Raw genomic sequence first — 19,172 nt, 5'->3', positions numbered from 1 at the left:
CCCCCCCCCCCAACACCATAATACGTAATTTAGGGATGACTCTCACATCGGGGTGTTCCTACCCTGAGATGCAGAACCTTGCCTCTGAACGCCTCTACCATGCCATGGGTTCAAAATTATTGTTTAGGACAAGTGAAACTTAGACTTTATGAATTAAATCTTTGCACGGTTGTATTCACAGAACTTATAGAAATATTTTAGGTCCAAATGCAACTTTTTATATTACATATAAAGTAAATTGTAAAGAGAAACATTATAATTATGATTAGATGCATTGTATTTAAATAATTTAGAATATATTGAGCTTTAAATAATTGTCACATGTGTTCCTAAAACTCCAAAGAATTTTTTTGATTTTTCCCGAATTTTTAAAATGTTTTTTTTTTGTGAAGATATTGCGGGTTAAGGTTAAGTAATAATGATCAGATAGAAAAAGTCTACTTTTGTTACTTTCCGGACGCTGTATTCTTGAAAAAAATATCTTTTTATTTTGATGAATCCTAAGTTATATAATCCACAATAAAATCAGCTCTCTTTTAAGTTATCCGCCGTTTTTAACGATGTTTTTCACTGAGCCATTGAGAAAAGAAGTGGCTCGTTTAAATAGGGCCTTTCGAAAATTTAGTACAAATCGGTTCAAAAGCGTAAGCTCTAGGCCGAGTAAATGATTAAAAATATTACGTCATTCACTCTTTCAGAAACTTCTGAATTTAATTATAAAATTTGAATAATATATGTACAGAAGTTATTTTCTAATGATTTTTATGGATTCCAAAAGATTTGATGTAAATGGAAATATCGGCATGAATACTGTGATATCTCTAGAAATAATGAACGAATCAAAATGTTCTTGAAAGTAGCACTAGATCTATATTCAGTCAGGCTGGCTGAACGGATAATAAACGAATTTGAGATATAAAAAAATAAGATAATTCTATAAATAATTAACAAAAAATTGATGAAAAATGAGAGTAAAAGTGCAGTTAATTTATCAAAGCACAAGTTTTAGACTAATCGGTTGAATATTGTAGACTGAAGTTCGAGTGAACTGCTAAGAAATCGAATTTTTGGCATAACATGTAAAATATTTCCAGGAATAATTTATGAATCAAAATTTTCTATAAAACAGTGCTTTTGCATAATCTATTTAATCAATCTTAGGATTGTGGACGAATATCTTAAATATCGTAGGCTCAAGGTCCACCGAATTGCTAAAAGATTACATTTTTGGAATGAAAAGTAAAATAACACTAGAAATAATCAGTTAATCAAAATTTCCTAAAAAATTAGCACTGGAGCTTTATTTAGTCGATTATTCTTAAAATTTTACATGAATCAGTTGACTATTGTAAGCTGCAGATCGACTAAATGGATAAAATGATACTTTATTCAGGTTTTCCTAATCGGCCTTCCAGTTTCTGAAAAAATGGGTAATTTGTGTTCGCAAAATATATTTTGTATTAATTCTAAAATGTTTTTTAGAAATCGAAGAAGAAGTAGATGATTTATCCATAAAAGAGAATAAGTGCATACAGTTAGAAAAAATATATTTACGTTTTTTTTTTATTTGGCAGAGATTTACTACTAAAAATTCTAATACACTCAACCCTCGATTCTAGGCCCCCCGATCTTCAGCCGGCTTCACGCTTGACTACTTCTGTCTCCGCCCTGAGCGTCACTTGAAAGCCTTATACGCTCAGACAGTCAGGGACGTTTCAGAAGTTGTTTACATCGAGCCGCTCAAGGCATATACTATTCCAAGGTTAGAGACTGCATATGCAATCCTGGGTGGAGGCATGAAAAAATGCATTCGATTCTGGGCCGTTTAGACCCGAGGCCAGCATAGAATCGGGAGTTGAGTGTACTTATTTCTAGAACTTAAATTTCTAGTATGTCAAAATTAATTTTTTTGCTTGAAGCTATAAACGTTTCTCTAATAGTAAATTTCAAATGTTATTAACACGATAATTAAATTATTAGGCTTGAAATTTTCGTACTGTTTTTCACCGGAAAAATAAAACGAGTAATTGCGTTAATAAATGTTACTTAAGTTACAACATTATTGTCTGCTAGTTTTATTATTAGCAAGAGGCATGACAGTTATTAAAATTGTGTGGTCTCAATTTCAGTGAATGAAATTAATTTTTTTCGAATTGCAGTCACACTTAACGAGGCACAGAACGCGTCTGACGCGTCGTGCAAAATGGCCCATTCATGTGGGATTCTTCCTGGTCTACGTCTTCGTGCACCTAGTTTCTTCATCCACGACTTCACCACCGAATCCTGCAGCAGGGAAATCAATAGAAACGTCTTCTTCACCTACAAATCCAGTTTCATTAGAGGCTGGAAACGGAAACGGACAGAAAAAAGAGGTGCCACTAACAGAAAGGGAGGAGGAGAAAGATAAGGGAAATGATAATAAAAACGTAAAACATAAGAGCAAGGTAGATGATAATGAGAAGATAAATAGTAGTATAATAGAAAATGGGGAGGAAAATAAGAAAAAAAATGAGAAAGCGGCTGGTAACAAGGAAACAGCAGAAAAAGAAGAGAATGAACAAAATAATACAGAAATAAAGGAAAACACTACTAAAAATGATACTAATTCTACGGTACGTAGATTTTATGACATATATTTATAAAATTTAGATAGAAGCTTTTCTTCTGAACCTTTCCTTAGTTTCTGAAGTATATATTATCTTCCTTTTATGATAAAATATAGTGAGCTTCCGCCTATTTTAAAGTTCATCTATTTCAAGTTCCATATATACGCTTATTTCGAATTGCGCACTTCTGTCACCTTCCACGACGGTCTCTGTACGGTCTCTACCAAGTCCATGGCTGACCAATTAAAATGAGGCCTGGAGAGCGGGAAGGCCTCATTGGTTTAAATTGAGTATTTTAGAATGACGTCGTGGGAAGGCAGACAACTTTTTTGATCAAATATTCTAAACGTAAAAGTAAATCATAAATATACGAATAGTATAATGCGTTTTAAGTATAGAATGTATTTTCTTAGTCATGTTCCACTCTTTTGTCGATTGACGACCTTTCAGTATCACGAAATAAAATAAATTATAACAAATTTCAGATTAGTGTATCAAATCGGGCACTCTAACTTTAAATTTCGGATAGTTTATTGTATTTCGTGAAACTGAAAGGTTTTCAACCGATAAAAGTACTATGTACCAGCAAACACGTTCTGTAACTGTTCCAGATCAAAAAAGGAACTGTGTTCTATAACAGTTGTTACAAGATAGTGACAGAAGTGTTCTAGAACAAAAAGGCAACAGCTTTCTAAAACACTGTGACAGAATTGTGACTGAACTGTTATGGAACGAAAAGATAACAGTGTTCTAGAACACTGTGACAAAATTGTGACAGAGCCGTTCTCGAACTATGTGACAGCACTGTTCTGTAACAGTTGCTATGGAATTGTTCTAGAATAAACTGATCACAGACGCTCTATAATATTTGTTTTAAGTTTATTTTAGAACTGTGCCGTAACAGTGTTATATCGAAGTTCTAGAACCCTGTTACAAGTTTGTTCTAGAACAAATTAGGAACGAAGATTAGTTTCCTAACACTATGGTCGAGCTGACCGTAGCGAATATCCCTAATGATATCTCGCACGTATAATTTTTGTTAGTCGGGACTGCTTACGCGCTATCCCGGATCATAATATATCCATGGGGATATCAAAATTTCCGCCTCGCAGGTTATTCCGACGGGTTATCCCTGGAATAACCCGGGACAAAAATGGGGTTAAATCGAATATCCCCGCATATCCTATTGCTGTAGAGGGTACATTACACTGCCCCATATTTGATAAATAACTGTTCTAGAACTGTTATAAAATTGTCCTAGATTTTTTACAATGCAGCGTACCATAGTTCTAGAATTATTAGAGATCGGTTGTCACAGCGTTTTGGATCTGTTAAATATCGGTTGTCACAGTGTTCTAGAACTGTTAAAGAATTGTTCTACCGTATGGGGGATGACATAGTTAGTCGCATGTTCGTAACCAGTTTACTAACCTGTTCTAGAACGCGTTCTTTTGTGTTCTAGAACAGTTACAGATCTGTTCTGTAACCATGTTTGCTTAGAGGCTAACCTTCTAGAGATTTTCACCTATCTTAGCATGACTGCGACCTCATACTACAAAACTCACTTCGCGAAATATTTGAGTCGTTTTTTGATTCTATATATTGATTTTCAGTTGGTAAATAGTACTAGTTGATGGAAATGTTATATTTGTCACGTCGTACGTCAGCAAAAACATTTACATGTATGCAGGGTAACGGACCGCAACTTTTCCAACTGCGCATGTGCGGAAAAACGCGTATCTATTAAAAATTGCAAAGTATAAAATTGTAATATTAAACTAATAACATATTATTTAAAGAAATAAACTATTTCTTTGGTTCAACTGAATTAATTTTTAAAGTCAGAATTTATAAAAAAATATTTATCTTTATTTTCATTGATGGAATTCATTGACATAAAATAGATCCGCGTTTTTCGGCACATGCGCAGTTGAAAAAGTTGATGACAGCGCCCTTATCGATAAAAGGCTGAGACAGCTAATAAACGTCCTTTGATCAAAATAACGCTGTAGATGTGGTTGTCCCTCCAGCCTTGAAATAACTTTTCATTACTCGAAATTGTTTCATATCTTTAATTTGAAGTTCTATAAATTAACTGGAACAATAATCTATTTCAATAGGAAAAATGATTGAAAAGTTTTGTGCGAACTGAGAAACATTTGCACTTTATAATACTCTTAATCGGTTTAATTAAAAGTTTCAAATTGTCTCATACGTTATAGAAAATATTATAAATGTTTAATGTTCGTACTTTTAGCTGGAAATGGGGACACTTGAAAGAAGGTTTACAATCATAGAAAACTTGATGTTATTTTGTGTTAGTTTTTTTTGTATAAAATTACTCTCGTTAATAACAAATTATTCAATTTCACAGAATAATTACAATGTTTAAACAATAATACGCGATAAATAAAGTTTTCTGAGGCCTATTCCGCTTTTTTGGTGTTAAAAAAAATGTTATAAAAAAATGTTGTGCCGATATGTTTCAACCTGATTTTCAGGTCCTTTTCAAGGCTTATTCTAAATGAAAATACATAAGTTAAGGAATAAAATAGAAACTATTTAATTAGTATGTGCTTATTAGTCGTTGATGTTTACTTACTATGCAGATAAAAGAAAAATCGCTGAAGACTACGTTGAAATTGCAATTAAATTTTTTGGTATCATTGCTCTTGTTCGGATATAATTTATTTTATATATATATATAAAGGAGTTAAATGACCAGAATATGCATTTTAAAATTTAAATTAGTTTGAAAATTAAAAAATTAAAAATGTATCATTTACGATATAAGCTAAAAAATCTCATCTGAAACAAATTATTTATGAAAGAGTTAGGTTATTAATTTTCAAATTTTCTAATTAGTATTTGTATTAAAGTGATTATGAACTTACAGGAAAACATCCTTGAGATTATATTGTTTTTTTATTACATCTTGCTTTATATTGATGACGAATTTTTTGTCAAGTTGTTTGACGGTAACAGTTACAATGATACTAACTCACTAATAGCTAATTTAGAGGTTAGGTTATACATCGCTATATATACGTAAATAAAAAAGACCGCGTAAAATTCAAATCAAGTTAAAATTTTACTTCTATTTTTGGAATTCGAATATTGGAGATAAGTTTATTGTAAATATTGCTGAGACCTTGAATGTCTGTTCTAAAATTAACTCTATTATTGTCACCTTGAATATGTATCATTTCTATAACTCTAGCCTCAAAAAACTTTATTTATCACTTACCGCAAAAATACATACAATAATACACGATGTTCGTAATTTCGTCGGAAATTATTAATTTTAAAAAAATACAAACGGCTTGATTGCCTGTATAATATATACAAAACTATTATGTATATATAAATTCACACGTTGAAGTAACAATTTTCATCAATTATAAAAAAATATTATCCTTGCTCTTCTTTCCTGTGATTTTAGGTAATAGATGAATACTGCAAGAAATACAAAAGTTTTGTATCAATATTAATTTGAACGTTCAATGTAAAAATTGTGTCAGAAAACAAAAATCGCACACATAGCGCGAAAAAATATTTCTAGTGACTGTAAATATTAATTAGATAGAAAAAAGTGAAAATAGATATATTATTTTTTATTTAGGAAACCTTCTTTACGTCAACGGTGCCATCCACTGAGTACTCTTCAACTATAAGGCCTAAAAGAATTAATTGTTCTGCGCCAGCCATCGAACAATTTCCGAGGCCGTTAATGGGTCCCAATGTCAGGAAACACGGTGGTCTTATGATTCATCTTCTAGTAGCAGCCTACACTTTTCTTGGTCTTGCCATTGTCTGCGATGATTACTTTGTTTCTAGTCTCGATAGAATTTGTGAAGGTAAGATTCTGTGAAACCAGCCTAATTTATTTAAATTGTTTGGACCCCCCCTCCTCCCCCGAGAATGTTCCATATTTTTTCATGTATTTTCAGCCATATGTTATAAAAGTCATTTTATTTACTTACAACCCGAGACTTGAAACATAACTCTTGAAAACTGAATAATTTTCAAACTTGTAGATTTTTTTTAAATACAACTGTTCAAATTTGTATAACATAGAATTGTATTTTTTTTAAATTGACGAGTTTTTAATTTTGATAAATTGCGCAAGTTTTATGTTTTACTATTAAAAATTCTTTATTCTGATGATTCACAATTTTTAAATTAAAGATCTTTTATTTCAAGTCTTCACAATTCAACTATTAAAAACAAAACATTCAAAACTATGTACATCCGAAACAATATACAAATTTAAAATTGTAAATAATAATTGGAAAACATTAGAAAGACGAATATTTGTTTAAAATCAAATAAATCGAAATTATTTCTTGACAAAGGATCCTACTCCTTCTTCACTCCATTGGGAATCGAACCACAAAACTTCTGATTTCCGGTCAGGTGCTTTTCCAATTAAGCTATTAGAGGGATCTGAATAAGAGCTCTTAATTTAAGAAAACAACGCTAATTTTTAGCTAGGTGTTAATAATAATAATAATAATAATAATAATAATAATAATAATAATAACGTTTTAATCAGACTAGATGGTAAATAATATTTTTAAATTAAAATTATTTCTTGAAAAAAAGATTCTATTCCTTCTTCACTCCATTGGGAATCGTTAAAGTTTTGTGTTCGATTCCCAATGGAGTGAAGAAGGAGTAGGATATTTTTTTCAAGAAATAATTTTAATTTGAAACTATTGTTTTCCATCTAGTCTGATTAAGACGTTAAGCATTTTCTGTTATTGAAAACTCTTAACTTGATCGATATTGTGTACATTTTTCCGTTTATTGTTTGGAGGGTTGATCAACTGTCGGTAAGGTACCATCTCTGATGATATACCAGATTAATTTTGAAAATAATTAAATAAATCGATTCTTTAAAATATTTTTTAATAAAAAACTTTAATATAAAAAAAATCATTTAAAATTAAAGAAAAATTGTTCGCCGAACAAAAAACCCTTTCTTTGAATAAAGACAAATTTCTTTGACTGAGAGCCAACTAATGTTTCTCTATTATTTAAATTGAATTAAATTGATATAGCCATTTGATATTATTTTCAAAATTTATATTATTCATTAATTTTATAGGACTTTAAATAAGGCATATATTTTAATTTGATAATTATAGGCAATCAAAATAAGAATCAAAATAAAAATCAAATCAAAATAAGCCCGTGTGGTGCACTATTCAATCTAACCATGTTGAGAAAGAATAGCGATCATAATGAAAGTTATTAAAAATATAGAAAAGTAGATGATCAAATCTAAGGCTGAATTTAGTAAAGAATACAAAGCCAAAGCCAAATAAAAAAGTTTTATAATTTTTGGGGTAGTAATAATTTTTTAAATTTTATAAAGGACTATGTTTTCTTGGATATTTTTGTATAGGACGATGGAATAAAGTCAAACTACTAATATAATCATATCGATAGTGAAATCTTTAGAACGCTATTACAATCTTTTCTTGTAATTGCACTGAACTTTAGCGGTAATTAAAATGTTAATATTTTAAGTAGTTGAAATTAAAAAGTTTTCAAATCGAAGCCTCGAGAAGAGTAAAAAAGTTGATGATTTAAACCATAATGAAGAACGTCTTTATATTTTCTAAAGTGTTGACAAATGTACAAATTTGAAATCTTGACTATTTTTTCAAGAAAGCTTTGAAAGCGAATAACTTTAGCTATGATGTATTAATAAATTAACAATTTTATTTCGATTTTCTGCTGCTAAATATACATATAAATTTTTAAATATTAACAAAAGTGATTGCATATTTCAGAATTGAGACTTTCTCCTGACGTAGCAGGAGCAACTTTCATGGCCGCAGGTTCCTCTGCACCAGAATTGGCAACGGTTGTAATAGGAGTTTTCTTTGCGCAGGACGATATTGGGGCAAGTTTTATTCAGAAAGAAAACAGCTATTGATTTCGTGTACCAATTTAATTCTATAGTCTGCCCAATGAAGGAAAAAATTATTATTTTAAAACATTTTTCTAATTCTCTGATGAAATCTTTCTTTACGTCCAACATTAGAAGATTTCATTTTTAGATGCTAATATTTTTACTAAACTCTGGTATCTTCTTTTTTTAGCTATGGCTTATTATCTATGTACTCATTTTATCTGATAATTTTTATAAATAGGTGAGTGGAGTCATCGGGAGTGCAGTTTTCAACATAATGTTCGTGATATCTGTTTGCGGTTTATGTACAACGACAGTTTCCAAACTCAATTGGTGGCCTCTTTGTCGTGACTCCTTCTTCTATGCTGTTTCAATTTTAGTTATGCTTGGAACAATTTTCAATGAGATTATATCATGGTGAGCAATTTTGAATTACTCTATTATAATTCATTATTATAGGTACAAGGTTTCAGTACCAATAATATGATCTACTTTCTTTTTCAGGCCAGAAGCTCTTTTCATGCTCATCATGTACGTAGTTTACTGCGTAGTTTTGTCGTTCAATACTTCCTTGGAACGTTGGGCAAAGTCTTTAAACATTCCCTTTCTTCCAAAAGACGAAGAGCCCGCTGAACAGAGCGCCTTAGTAACTTACAGATCATTACAAGAAGAAAGGGTATCTTATACTGCACCTACAAATGCAGCCACTGCTCCTGTTCCAGTAGATCCATGGAAAAGTCCAGTAGGTCAGTTGAAATAAGATATTGAATATAATTTGAACGCACTTAACACAATTTTTCATGAAATTTGGTTATTACAGAAAGTGCTATGCAAGCATGGGACGATCCTCAGTCACAAGATCCGTATCAACAACAGCAGGATCCGTATCAATATCAGGATCCATATCAACAACAGGATCCATATCAGCAGCAGCAGCAGGAGCCTTATCAGCAAGAGCAACAAATTCAGCCGCAACAACAACAACAACCCCAACAGCAACCGCAACAGACGCCAGCTCCAAAGCCACCACAATACTACAAAGCGAAAGAATACGATCCAAATGAGGTTTCTCCATTGGTAAAACCAGCTGATGCTAGTAAATTTCGATTATTTTCATGGGCACTTGTCTATCCTATTCATTACACGTGTAGAAAAACGATGCCTGATGTCCGACAAGAAAAGTACCGAAGGTTGTACCCTTATACGTTTTTTATGTCCATGATCTGGATCAGCTTTTATAGCTACATCATGGTCTGGATGATAACCATCATAGGTAAAAAGAATATCTGTTTTACTCAGAATCTTATCTTTCTTTTTTACTTTATCGAGGTTCGTGATTTGTAAAAATGCTTGAAAACTTGCTTTAAAGGTGTCATAAATCTTCTTCTGTTTTTATTTAATTTAGGTAGTACACTCGGAATTCCTGACACCGTGATGGGTTTGACTTTCGTAGCTGCTGGTGTAAGCGTGCCTGATGCACTTTCGTCTCTAGCTGTTATTAAGGAGGGCCTTGGGGATATGGCCGTCAGCAATGCAGTTGGAAGTAACGTCTTCGATATTTTAGTTTGCCTTGGTCTTCCTTGGTTCATACAGACCGCTATCGTTAGTCCCGGGTCATACGTCAACGTGACTAGCAGAGGTACTATTTTTATTTATATCTTACCCTTATTTCCATGAGCAATTTACACCAACAAAATTCTTTTTTATTTTTTAAATCTACTTCTAAAGTATACGTATGTCTAGTTGTCTATCCTGATAGAGTAGCTGCACCATATCTGTATCATGAAAACTGGTGTTTTCATAGTCTTACCAGATTTGAAAAAAGTGATTATTACTGAAAATTTCTCTAATATTTAGGTCTGACTTATTCAACCTTATCTCTTCTCTCGACGGTGGTGTTTTTGGTCGTAGCCACTCATTTGAATGGATGGAAACTGGATCGTCGGTACGGAGTAGTGCTGATGGTTTGGTACTTGATTTTCATCATCTTCGCTTCATTATACGAGCTGAATGTGTTCGGCCAGATGAACCCACCAGTTTGTCCCAGCCTGTACTAATTTCACTTCACCGTGGTCTCAGTTTCGCAGACGCACTACTCATAAAATACGAACAGGTATCTAATATAAATACAGTTGAAAGTAAATTCGAGAAGAAAACTCAAAGCCAAAACAAAATAAGAAAAATGAGAAAAGGGGAGGACGTCAGAAAGAATGTGACCAAAATTGGATGGAAAGGATGACAAATTATAACGAAGGATATGTAGAATAAGAAAGAATAAATACAAAGAAGGAGCTGCCAAGGAATTGAGCCACGCAGGATCGGTGAGTCGACAAAAAACAGAGTTAGTCGAGTGGGGACAGTCGAGAGAGAGAAAATATAAATAAAAGTATTGAATAGTTACTCTTCACTTCATTTGCAATTAATTTAAGCAAGAACATCAGGTACCAAGCTAGCGTAATTGGATGCTTCACATACGTACAAATATACATGATTCCTCGATCTTGCCGTGGCGCGGTTCACTTCAAGAAGTATATGTAAATCCGTACCCCGAGGATTGCTACAGGTCAGGGAACTCCTGAATGCCAGGGAATTCAAAGTTGGTCAGGGAAAGTATGGCAATTTCAAGGAAAATCTAAAAGAGCCTGGGAATTTTCGATAAACTGAATTTGAGTTTAAGGGCTCATTTACAAATTACGTGAGGCGTTTTCCTGAAATTTAAATTCCCCCCCTCGCACCCATAAATATTCAGAAGAATAAAAAAGGTGGGGTTTGCAAGAAATTATTTTGTCTTACGATAAGATTTTAGTTGAGAAATATTATTTGTCTGAGTAATATAATAATTTGTAAAATAGAAAGATGATGTTCATTTAACATACTTTAGACCAAAGAAAAAATGTGGATGTTGTTGAAGATCCTTTATTGTTTGTCCACGTTTCGAGAAAAAATGTTCTCCTCATCAGGACAATCATTATTAAAAAGTTTTATTCAAATCAAAGGTTTATAAAAACCTCATCTCATTCTCTTTTTCTCGTGAGCCAAATTCTTGAGAACACTTCTGTTTAATTGTTGATAATTAAAATCCATAAACTCAACTGATTTCATGATAATAAATATAAAAAATAATCAGTGAATGAAACTTTTTAATAATTGATTATCCTGATGAGGAGAAAATTTGTGTTCGAAACGTCTACAAACAATAAAGGATCTTCAACAACATCCAGATTAATTTAAATTAATTCAAATAAAAAATTAATTAATTGAAATCAACTATTAAATCAAAAAGATAAATTTGTGTAGGTTTACTATATTTTTTAGTAAAAATTTTTCTTACGTAAGACCTTGCAAGTGTCAAATTCCACCCTTATAAGAAGCTGTAAGATTGTACCAACACTTCCAGATCCCAAATCGTTGTACTTAATTAGATCTTCTTGTTTTAAGGTTGTTTTTATACAAGAAATAAAAATTTACTACGATCAGGGAAAATTAAGGATTGGTTAGGGAAGTCAGGGAAAGGTAGGGAATTTCGGAATTGGGATTTTGTGGTAACCCTGTCAAATTCTGGACCATAGTTACATCTGATAAATGTATATGTAATTCCCTTGAAAATGTACTAGATACTTTTTAGGAACGGTGTCTCCAATTGTTCTGCTTGATGATCTACGAGGCTCATTTAAGGGGAAACTGAAACATCGAAAATGATTAGAAAGTTCCGCAAATGTCCAATCGTATTTGTGTAAAGTTAATGGAGGAAGTACCTTGATTCTAGTTGATGATTTCAACGAGTGATACCGATAAGGTATTATGTTATTTGCTGATATTCGCTGGCATTCTGGAAATTGAGGCCATAGTATTTTGAAGATTTGATAGCTTTATATAATATTGAAGACAGTCAAATTTAAATTTTCTGATTACAACAGCTAAATCGAACTTATTTTTAGGTGATGTTAAAATGTCACTAAATATAAGGACTAATTAAGCTTAATTTATCTAAATTCGCATTGCGTAATAATCTAACTAAATTATTTGCATATGTATTCCAGAGGATTCAAAATTCAAAGTAGAGCAAATTCTCAGATTTCTTAAATTGCATTCAAGGCGAAGTCAAGATGAATTTTGTAGAAAATCCAAATCAGGTATAATGCATTGAACCGAATTAATATTAATTCAGCTAAACTAAAATGAATTTAATTGAATTCTACTCAACTGAAATAAACTGTACTATTTCTGAATTTTATAGCCTATTTCTATAGCTGAGAATTGAAGTACAAAAAATAGAATCAATTGAAATCTACAGAATTTTATGTGGTGACATAAACTGAAGTCGAGTGAACTCAATTGAATACTACTGAATCACACTGATTTTAGTAAATGCAAGTAAGTTATAGTATATTCAAGTGAACTACACCGAATTTTGCCAAATAAGCTTGAATTAAATTAAATAAGGACACATTATGATGAATTTGCTGAACATAAATGTACATAGCTGAATTATACTGTGTTCGAGTGTACCTGGTTGAATTGTACAGAATTCATGTGAATTTTACAGAATTTCAACAAAAGAAATCGAATTCGGCTGAATTCCACTAAATCTGACGAAAATCAATTGAATAATAGTAAACTGTGATGAATTCAAACGAATCTAACTAAATTTAATTTAATTTTACTGACTTAAAGTGTACTGACCTGAATAATACTGATTTCAAGGTAATTTTACAGAATTCCAGTGTAATAAACTGAAATTGTTCAAATTACAGTGAATTCTGCTTAATCTGAATGAATTCAATTGAAATGTAGTAAATTGTGGTGAATTACAGTAAATAAAATTGCATTTAAGTGAAGTCTACTGAATTCAAGTGTACTTAACTGAATTATATAAAATTTCAGTGAAATGAGCCTAATTTGGCAGAATTCCAGCGAAATCTACTGAAACCAAGTGAATTCTGCTGAATTCGCAGTACTCCTGGCGAATATAAGTAAATTTATTTCAAGAAAATTCATGCGAATTCCAATCAATTAGAATAAAGTATAAATTCTACTATTTTAAAGTTAATTTAGAAAATCAATTCTAGTGAATTCAGCTGCATTCGTGTAAATTCAACTGAAGTAAACTCAAATGGATTCCAATTAAATTGAATTAATTAAAAGTAATCAGGATGATTTAAACTCAATTCTGAGTGAAATGAGGTAGTAAATTTCTATTAAAGTCAATCCGTAGGGATTAAATCAATTTCATCTGATTTAAAAAAATTGAATCAAATTCAAGTTCAACTTAAGTTGACTTAAGTGCATCTAATTGGTTTAAAATTAATAGATAATATAATCAATGGGTTAAAGGAGAACATTTAAAAAATGTTTCAAAATTCTAAAAAGAAAAATTGATCGGGAATATTTTATATGTAGACTGAATTCATTTCAAATTTTGCGGGATGTCCATGCTCAAGTCACTGAATTATTTGCCACTCAAATATGCTGTTCTTCCAAGGTAAGTAGACAAAAGAATTTATTTTTTGTCTAAAAAATGAAAATTCACGTTTACTTGCCAAACCGACACTAGCTACTAAAAAAGTCAAATAAAAAAATTGTATCTATAAAAAATTTATAGAAAAATATTTCTTTACGCTCTTTTCTTTTTGGGTTATTTTTGATATATTCCAAAAAAATGTATATAAAATTCTTTAAGATTTTTTTCTCAACAATATAATTTAATGGATTTTTTTTAATGTTCGTTTTCATAGGATCCTTTTATCCTTCCTACCGCGAGCTCCGATTTTTGAAACTGAAAAATATTTCTGTGAAAATACATTGTACCAAGAAATTTTTTTATAAATTCAAACTACTAAAGAAATGCGAACTTTCGTTTTTCAAAGTTATTTCTTATGTTTCAGACTCGGCCTGAGTAAGTTGGCTATGAACATTATTAGGAAAACCACAGCCATTTTGTCAATTAAAATTTTTTTTCTAATTTTGGAAAGGATTTCAAAAGTTAAAAAATGTAAGAAATGGTTCTCTGCCATGAGCATACATTGCCTGAATGATTTAAAATAAATTCGTTATGTAGAATTTTTTAATTATAAAAGAATCAATTGCAGTTTGTTATATTAGATAAGCAAATGATCAATTGAATTGATCATTTGCATATCATTTGCATGTAATTGAAGTTGACATTATCACTACGTTTCAGAAGTGACCGTAAGTGGGTAAATTTGATATTTAAAGAAAAAATATAAACTTATGTTACTCGTTAAATTTGAATGTGCTTTTCTCGAAAAACGGGTTTTCAAACTTCCAACTTAAAAAATGCCCCGATTGCTCATTTTTCAACCTAGATCTTAGAGGGTTTGTTTTAATACCCAAAATATTGAGAATTCATCACACTATAGGCTATCATTGTTGGTCCTTTTTTGTGAAACGTCACATATTATGTACCTGCACGAGCAACAGCTCGATGCCGTTTATATATTTATAACGATCGTTAGTCGTTTCCAAAGTATCGGCATCCAACGGGTGGTAGGAAATCGAGAAAATTACAGGCACATTGTAACTTACTTAGGAAAATCCCGAGTCATTTTTAACAATACAAATTTTCCGGTTAAACGTCCCCTGATTTAAAATAATTGGAAATGAAATTCTAATTACAATATAAGACCAAGAAATAAGCTCAGTTTTCAACAAAATTTTTAGAGTAAATAAATGTTTAATAACTAAATACTTAAGGTGAATGTCCCGATAATCGTCATGGTCATAATAATCGCGAAACTTGATTATAAGTTGAATATGTCGTTAAAAATATTTTTAAAATAACATTTAATTATCAAATCCATTTATTTTTAGCCTTTTATACTACAATTACTGGGACGTTTACCTTATGTTCATTAAATAAAATTTCAATTATTCAATAGTCAATTTTGAAGTCATTTTAAGGGAAGTTTAATCGATTTCATTTGTACAACCTTTTATAGTTTGTTTTAATGCACCGTTCTTAACGACCGTCAATATAAAAGCGAAAATAAAGCGCTAAATTTTTTTATATCAAGTAGGATCTGGTTTACTATCTCAAGAATCGAATTTGGAACATTCTTGAGTTCATCATCGAGGTGACATTTTTTACCGGAGACTTCCGAGATAGTTCATCGCCTTATTGGTTGTAATTGAAGTAATTTCTGATGGTTTTTAATGATTTGTCAGATTTTATTAGATATTGTTGAAGTTAAAAGGAAAATATAGGATAAAGATTGGAAAATGAAAAATGAAGAAGTGCGAAGCTCTCGATCGAAGTGAAAAGGCTCCTCATGCAATCGCGAGTTTTATGTGTATGCGAGAAGGACAATAATTACCGCAGCCTTAACCGATGAAAGTATCTACAACTGGAAGGCTGCGCGTTCCTTGAGACCTTTAAAAAAATATAAAACTAGAGAATTTTTTTTTAATTTTAGTTTTCACAGGATCCTTTTATTCTTTCGACCGCGAGCTCCGATTGTTGAAACTAAAAAATTCTTCTGTGAAAATATAATGTATGAATATTTAAAAAAAAGTCAAACCAGAAAATTAATATAGTATATATAAGTTTCATCATGTTACTGATCTCTCATCGACTCATGTTTTCGATAAGCGCAATATACTTCTACAAATTATAGTTTTTATCTAGGTATACATGCGCATATTTTCTTCATTGTTCATCTTTTTCTTATAACAGGTTGATTTAATTTCTTTTCTCTAATCTTTTATCTCTATGTTATCGAAAGTGCAAGTACAAATTCACATCTTTAAAATGAAACCAGAAACAGTGTCTTACGTTTTTTTTATAAGTTTAAGATACCTATTAATTGTAGATTGTAATTATATTAAGAGCTTTTGTAAAAAATAGATTTGGGCTGTCAATAGGAGGAAATATGTATTTTGTTTCAAAATAAATATGCTGAAGATTTCAAGGATCGCGCGGTTGCTCCAGCATACGACTTAGCACATATGTAAAAAAAAGCTTAAGTCGTTAATATTTAACGTGTTAATTATTTCGTTAACTATTAGTGAATTTTAAGCAAGTTTATATTATAATATTACACCGTTTAAAGTGAATCTGGCCAATCGAAAATGTTCTTTATGCTTCCTTGTAAGGCCTACCTCTTTTTAGATTATTTATAATATAAGTGCGTTCAACGGAGATTAGAAAATATATTATATTACACAAATATTAGTAATGACAAGAGAGAGAGTTGTAAATTAGAAAATAACTTCTACTTTAAACAAAGACTAAGAAAAAAAGTAGACTTAATTATGCCGTTCGACTATAAAACTTAAAAGATTGTTTAAATCCTGAGGAACTAAAACTTTTTTGCCTGTTGGTTTTGCAGATTGCTCTAAAAATATTGTTTAAGTTTGTTTAAATTTTTGAATCTTCCCCACTATTTGATATCCTGTACTGAGACACGGCCTAGAATTTCCGAGCGGTAATTTTTATCTAAAATTATTACAGGACTTTAGAATTGTTTATAGATAATTAAAAGAAAACGATAAATGTTTTCATTTCTTTTTGTGATTTATTCTTCTTGGTCTGTAGAACTCTAATAATCTACGTTATATCCAATGTCTTTCAATATTTTTCGTTATTTTGTCGGTGGGCGCAATGAATTTACTTTTTATGCTTCCGGCGCTTGAAGCGTTCATCGAAAAAAAGCGTATCTGCAGCAAAACTTATGCAAAAATTTATGCAATTCAAGTATTAAAGAATATGAAGAACGAAAAGATGTAAAGTTCCCTAGGTGAAAAAATTTCCCTAATTTTTTAATGTAAGTGATGTCAATTTTCGAACCTTTCTCAATCGAATAAAAAGAAATTAAGTGGAGTTGTTTCACCTGGAGAGAAAAGTGTCCCATTGCATGAACGAAACTATATACATGTGATCAGAAAAAAACTTGCAAATAAGCGAGCATTATTAGGGAATAAATATTCATCGTTCCCCTTCGAATGATGATTTCAGATGTCAACGAATAAGGTCCACTGAACATAGGCTATACAATTCTTTGTAAATTTGATTACAAAAGATATATTTTTACCTCTTCATTCCTCTGTTCAATCGGATTAATTCAGGAATTGGTATGAAAGTCAATCTCTAAATGGTATACGTGTAAGTGTTTTCTAGAAAATTAAGACCATTATTAATTAATAACGATCAATTTTTGTGTGTCCTTATAGTAGCGTGAAATCGAAGTCAATACTTTCAATTTCTAGATTTAAAAAGTCCTTAAATTACCAATTTCTGAAATGGTCAATTCTTAGATTAGGACAATCCTCAGTGCTCAGGATGGAAGAAATGAAGTGAAAAATCGACAAGGTCAGTTCTGAAGAAAATCTTTGGATGATAGGAGCTGTTGTTTTGATTATAACTTGTTAATGTTGAACCCCATGACTTCCTAGACGTAACGCGATGTACAAGTGAATGTTGATGTATATATTTATACATAAATAGTTGCAAACTTTTATTATAATTTTAGGAGGTAGTTTGCACAGTTGTTGATTGCGTTTAATTGAGATAGGGAATTCAGATTGACCCTCGTCTAATAAGCGAAAATAATTGTTTTTATTTGCATCTTTCTCACGAAAGCGTAAATCGAAAGCAACCTAAAGCGTCAATATAGTTAGTTGTAGCTTGTAATAGTTATGTACATAATTGTTGTAATAGTGTCTTGAAAATGGACATATATATGTATACACACACATATATACACAAAGCATACACATTGTAGCAGCTAAAAAACTAATACATTCGCATCACGCACCATTACAAAAAAATGTACGTATCGCAAATGAACGATTTAATAGTACAGTTGGCATTAAAGAAGATGTGAAAAAGAGACAGTAGGTGTTATGTATTCCGATGTACTTGAAATGTTTAAACAATAAAGCTATTACTAATTATTGAGTTACGAATTGCTCATTCAGTGGCAATTAAATTCGAAAATTCGTAATCTTGAGTTAATCATTTTCCCATTTGAATTTATAAAAAATGAACTGAAAATTAAAGCACTGAAGATGGACCTCTTAATTTAAACAAATTAAAAATTGAAGTTGAAAAGTTTTTTTCGTTACCAAATTTTGTATTCAAATTCTCAATAACTTACACCTATAAAATGGAAAGTACTAACACTTTTTAGTTGAATATTTTGAACTTAAATGCATTTAAACTGAAATACTTATAATTTTTAACTTTTATAAATTTCAGAGTTTAAAGATTCAGTTCCAGAAGTATAAGTCCATGTTATCATTTTCAATGCTCTGAATTGAAAAATCAAACAATAAATTTTAAAATTAAAAAATTATTCTAGTTTAACCAATTTTAAGATAGAAACATTAAAGCCTGAACCATTAATTTTGTTAAAGCTGAAAAATTTTTACATTAGAAGTTGAATTACTTTTATTTCAAATAATTTAGATATCCTAAAAAGCTTCAAACATTTATTTAACGGTCTTGACGAATATACGTTCTTTCCCATTTTTTTTCAAATTAAAAAATATTATTAAATGATTAATGTTATTATTTTCCACATCTTATAAATATCTTTAAAAATTATTCGTGTTACGAACCAAGTATTCTGTTGACCTTAAGAACTTTTCATTTTAATAATCAGAAATATGTCTTGAATATTACG

At 30.9% G+C, this 19,172-nt stretch overlaps 1 protein-coding gene across 1 annotated transcript in view; it reads left to right on the top strand.

Moving 5' to 3' along the window:
- Positions 1–18,441, top strand: part of LOC117167049 (probable sodium/potassium/calcium exchanger CG1090) — a 25,131-nt gene extending 6,690 nt beyond the window's left edge. Inside the window, exons 2-9 of the mRNA XM_033351628.1 lie at positions 2,160–2,612; positions 6,229–6,463; positions 8,408–8,520; positions 8,771–8,946; positions 9,034–9,275; positions 9,350–9,802; positions 9,935–10,168; positions 10,387–18,441. Of these exons, the coding sequence (XP_033207519.1) occupies positions 2,160–2,612; positions 6,229–6,463; positions 8,408–8,520; positions 8,771–8,946; positions 9,034–9,275; positions 9,350–9,802; positions 9,935–10,168; positions 10,387–10,586 (2,106 nt within the window). The 3' untranslated portion in view covers positions 10,587–18,441. The remainder of the gene's footprint in view (positions 1–2,159; positions 2,613–6,228; positions 6,464–8,407; positions 8,521–8,770; positions 8,947–9,033; positions 9,276–9,349; positions 9,803–9,934; positions 10,169–10,386) is intronic.
- Positions 18,442–19,172: the final 731 nt, after the last annotated feature.

Source organism: Belonocnema kinseyi, chromosome 2 (assembly GCF_010883055.1).
Source record: "Belonocnema kinseyi isolate 2016_QV_RU_SX_M_011 chromosome 2, B_treatae_v1, whole genome shotgun sequence".
Taxonomy (NCBI): Eukaryota; Metazoa; Arthropoda; class Insecta; order Hymenoptera; family Cynipidae; genus Belonocnema; species Belonocnema kinseyi.
Note: the sequence above shows the minus strand (reverse complement) of the source record. Positions and strands in the feature narration are given on the sequence as shown.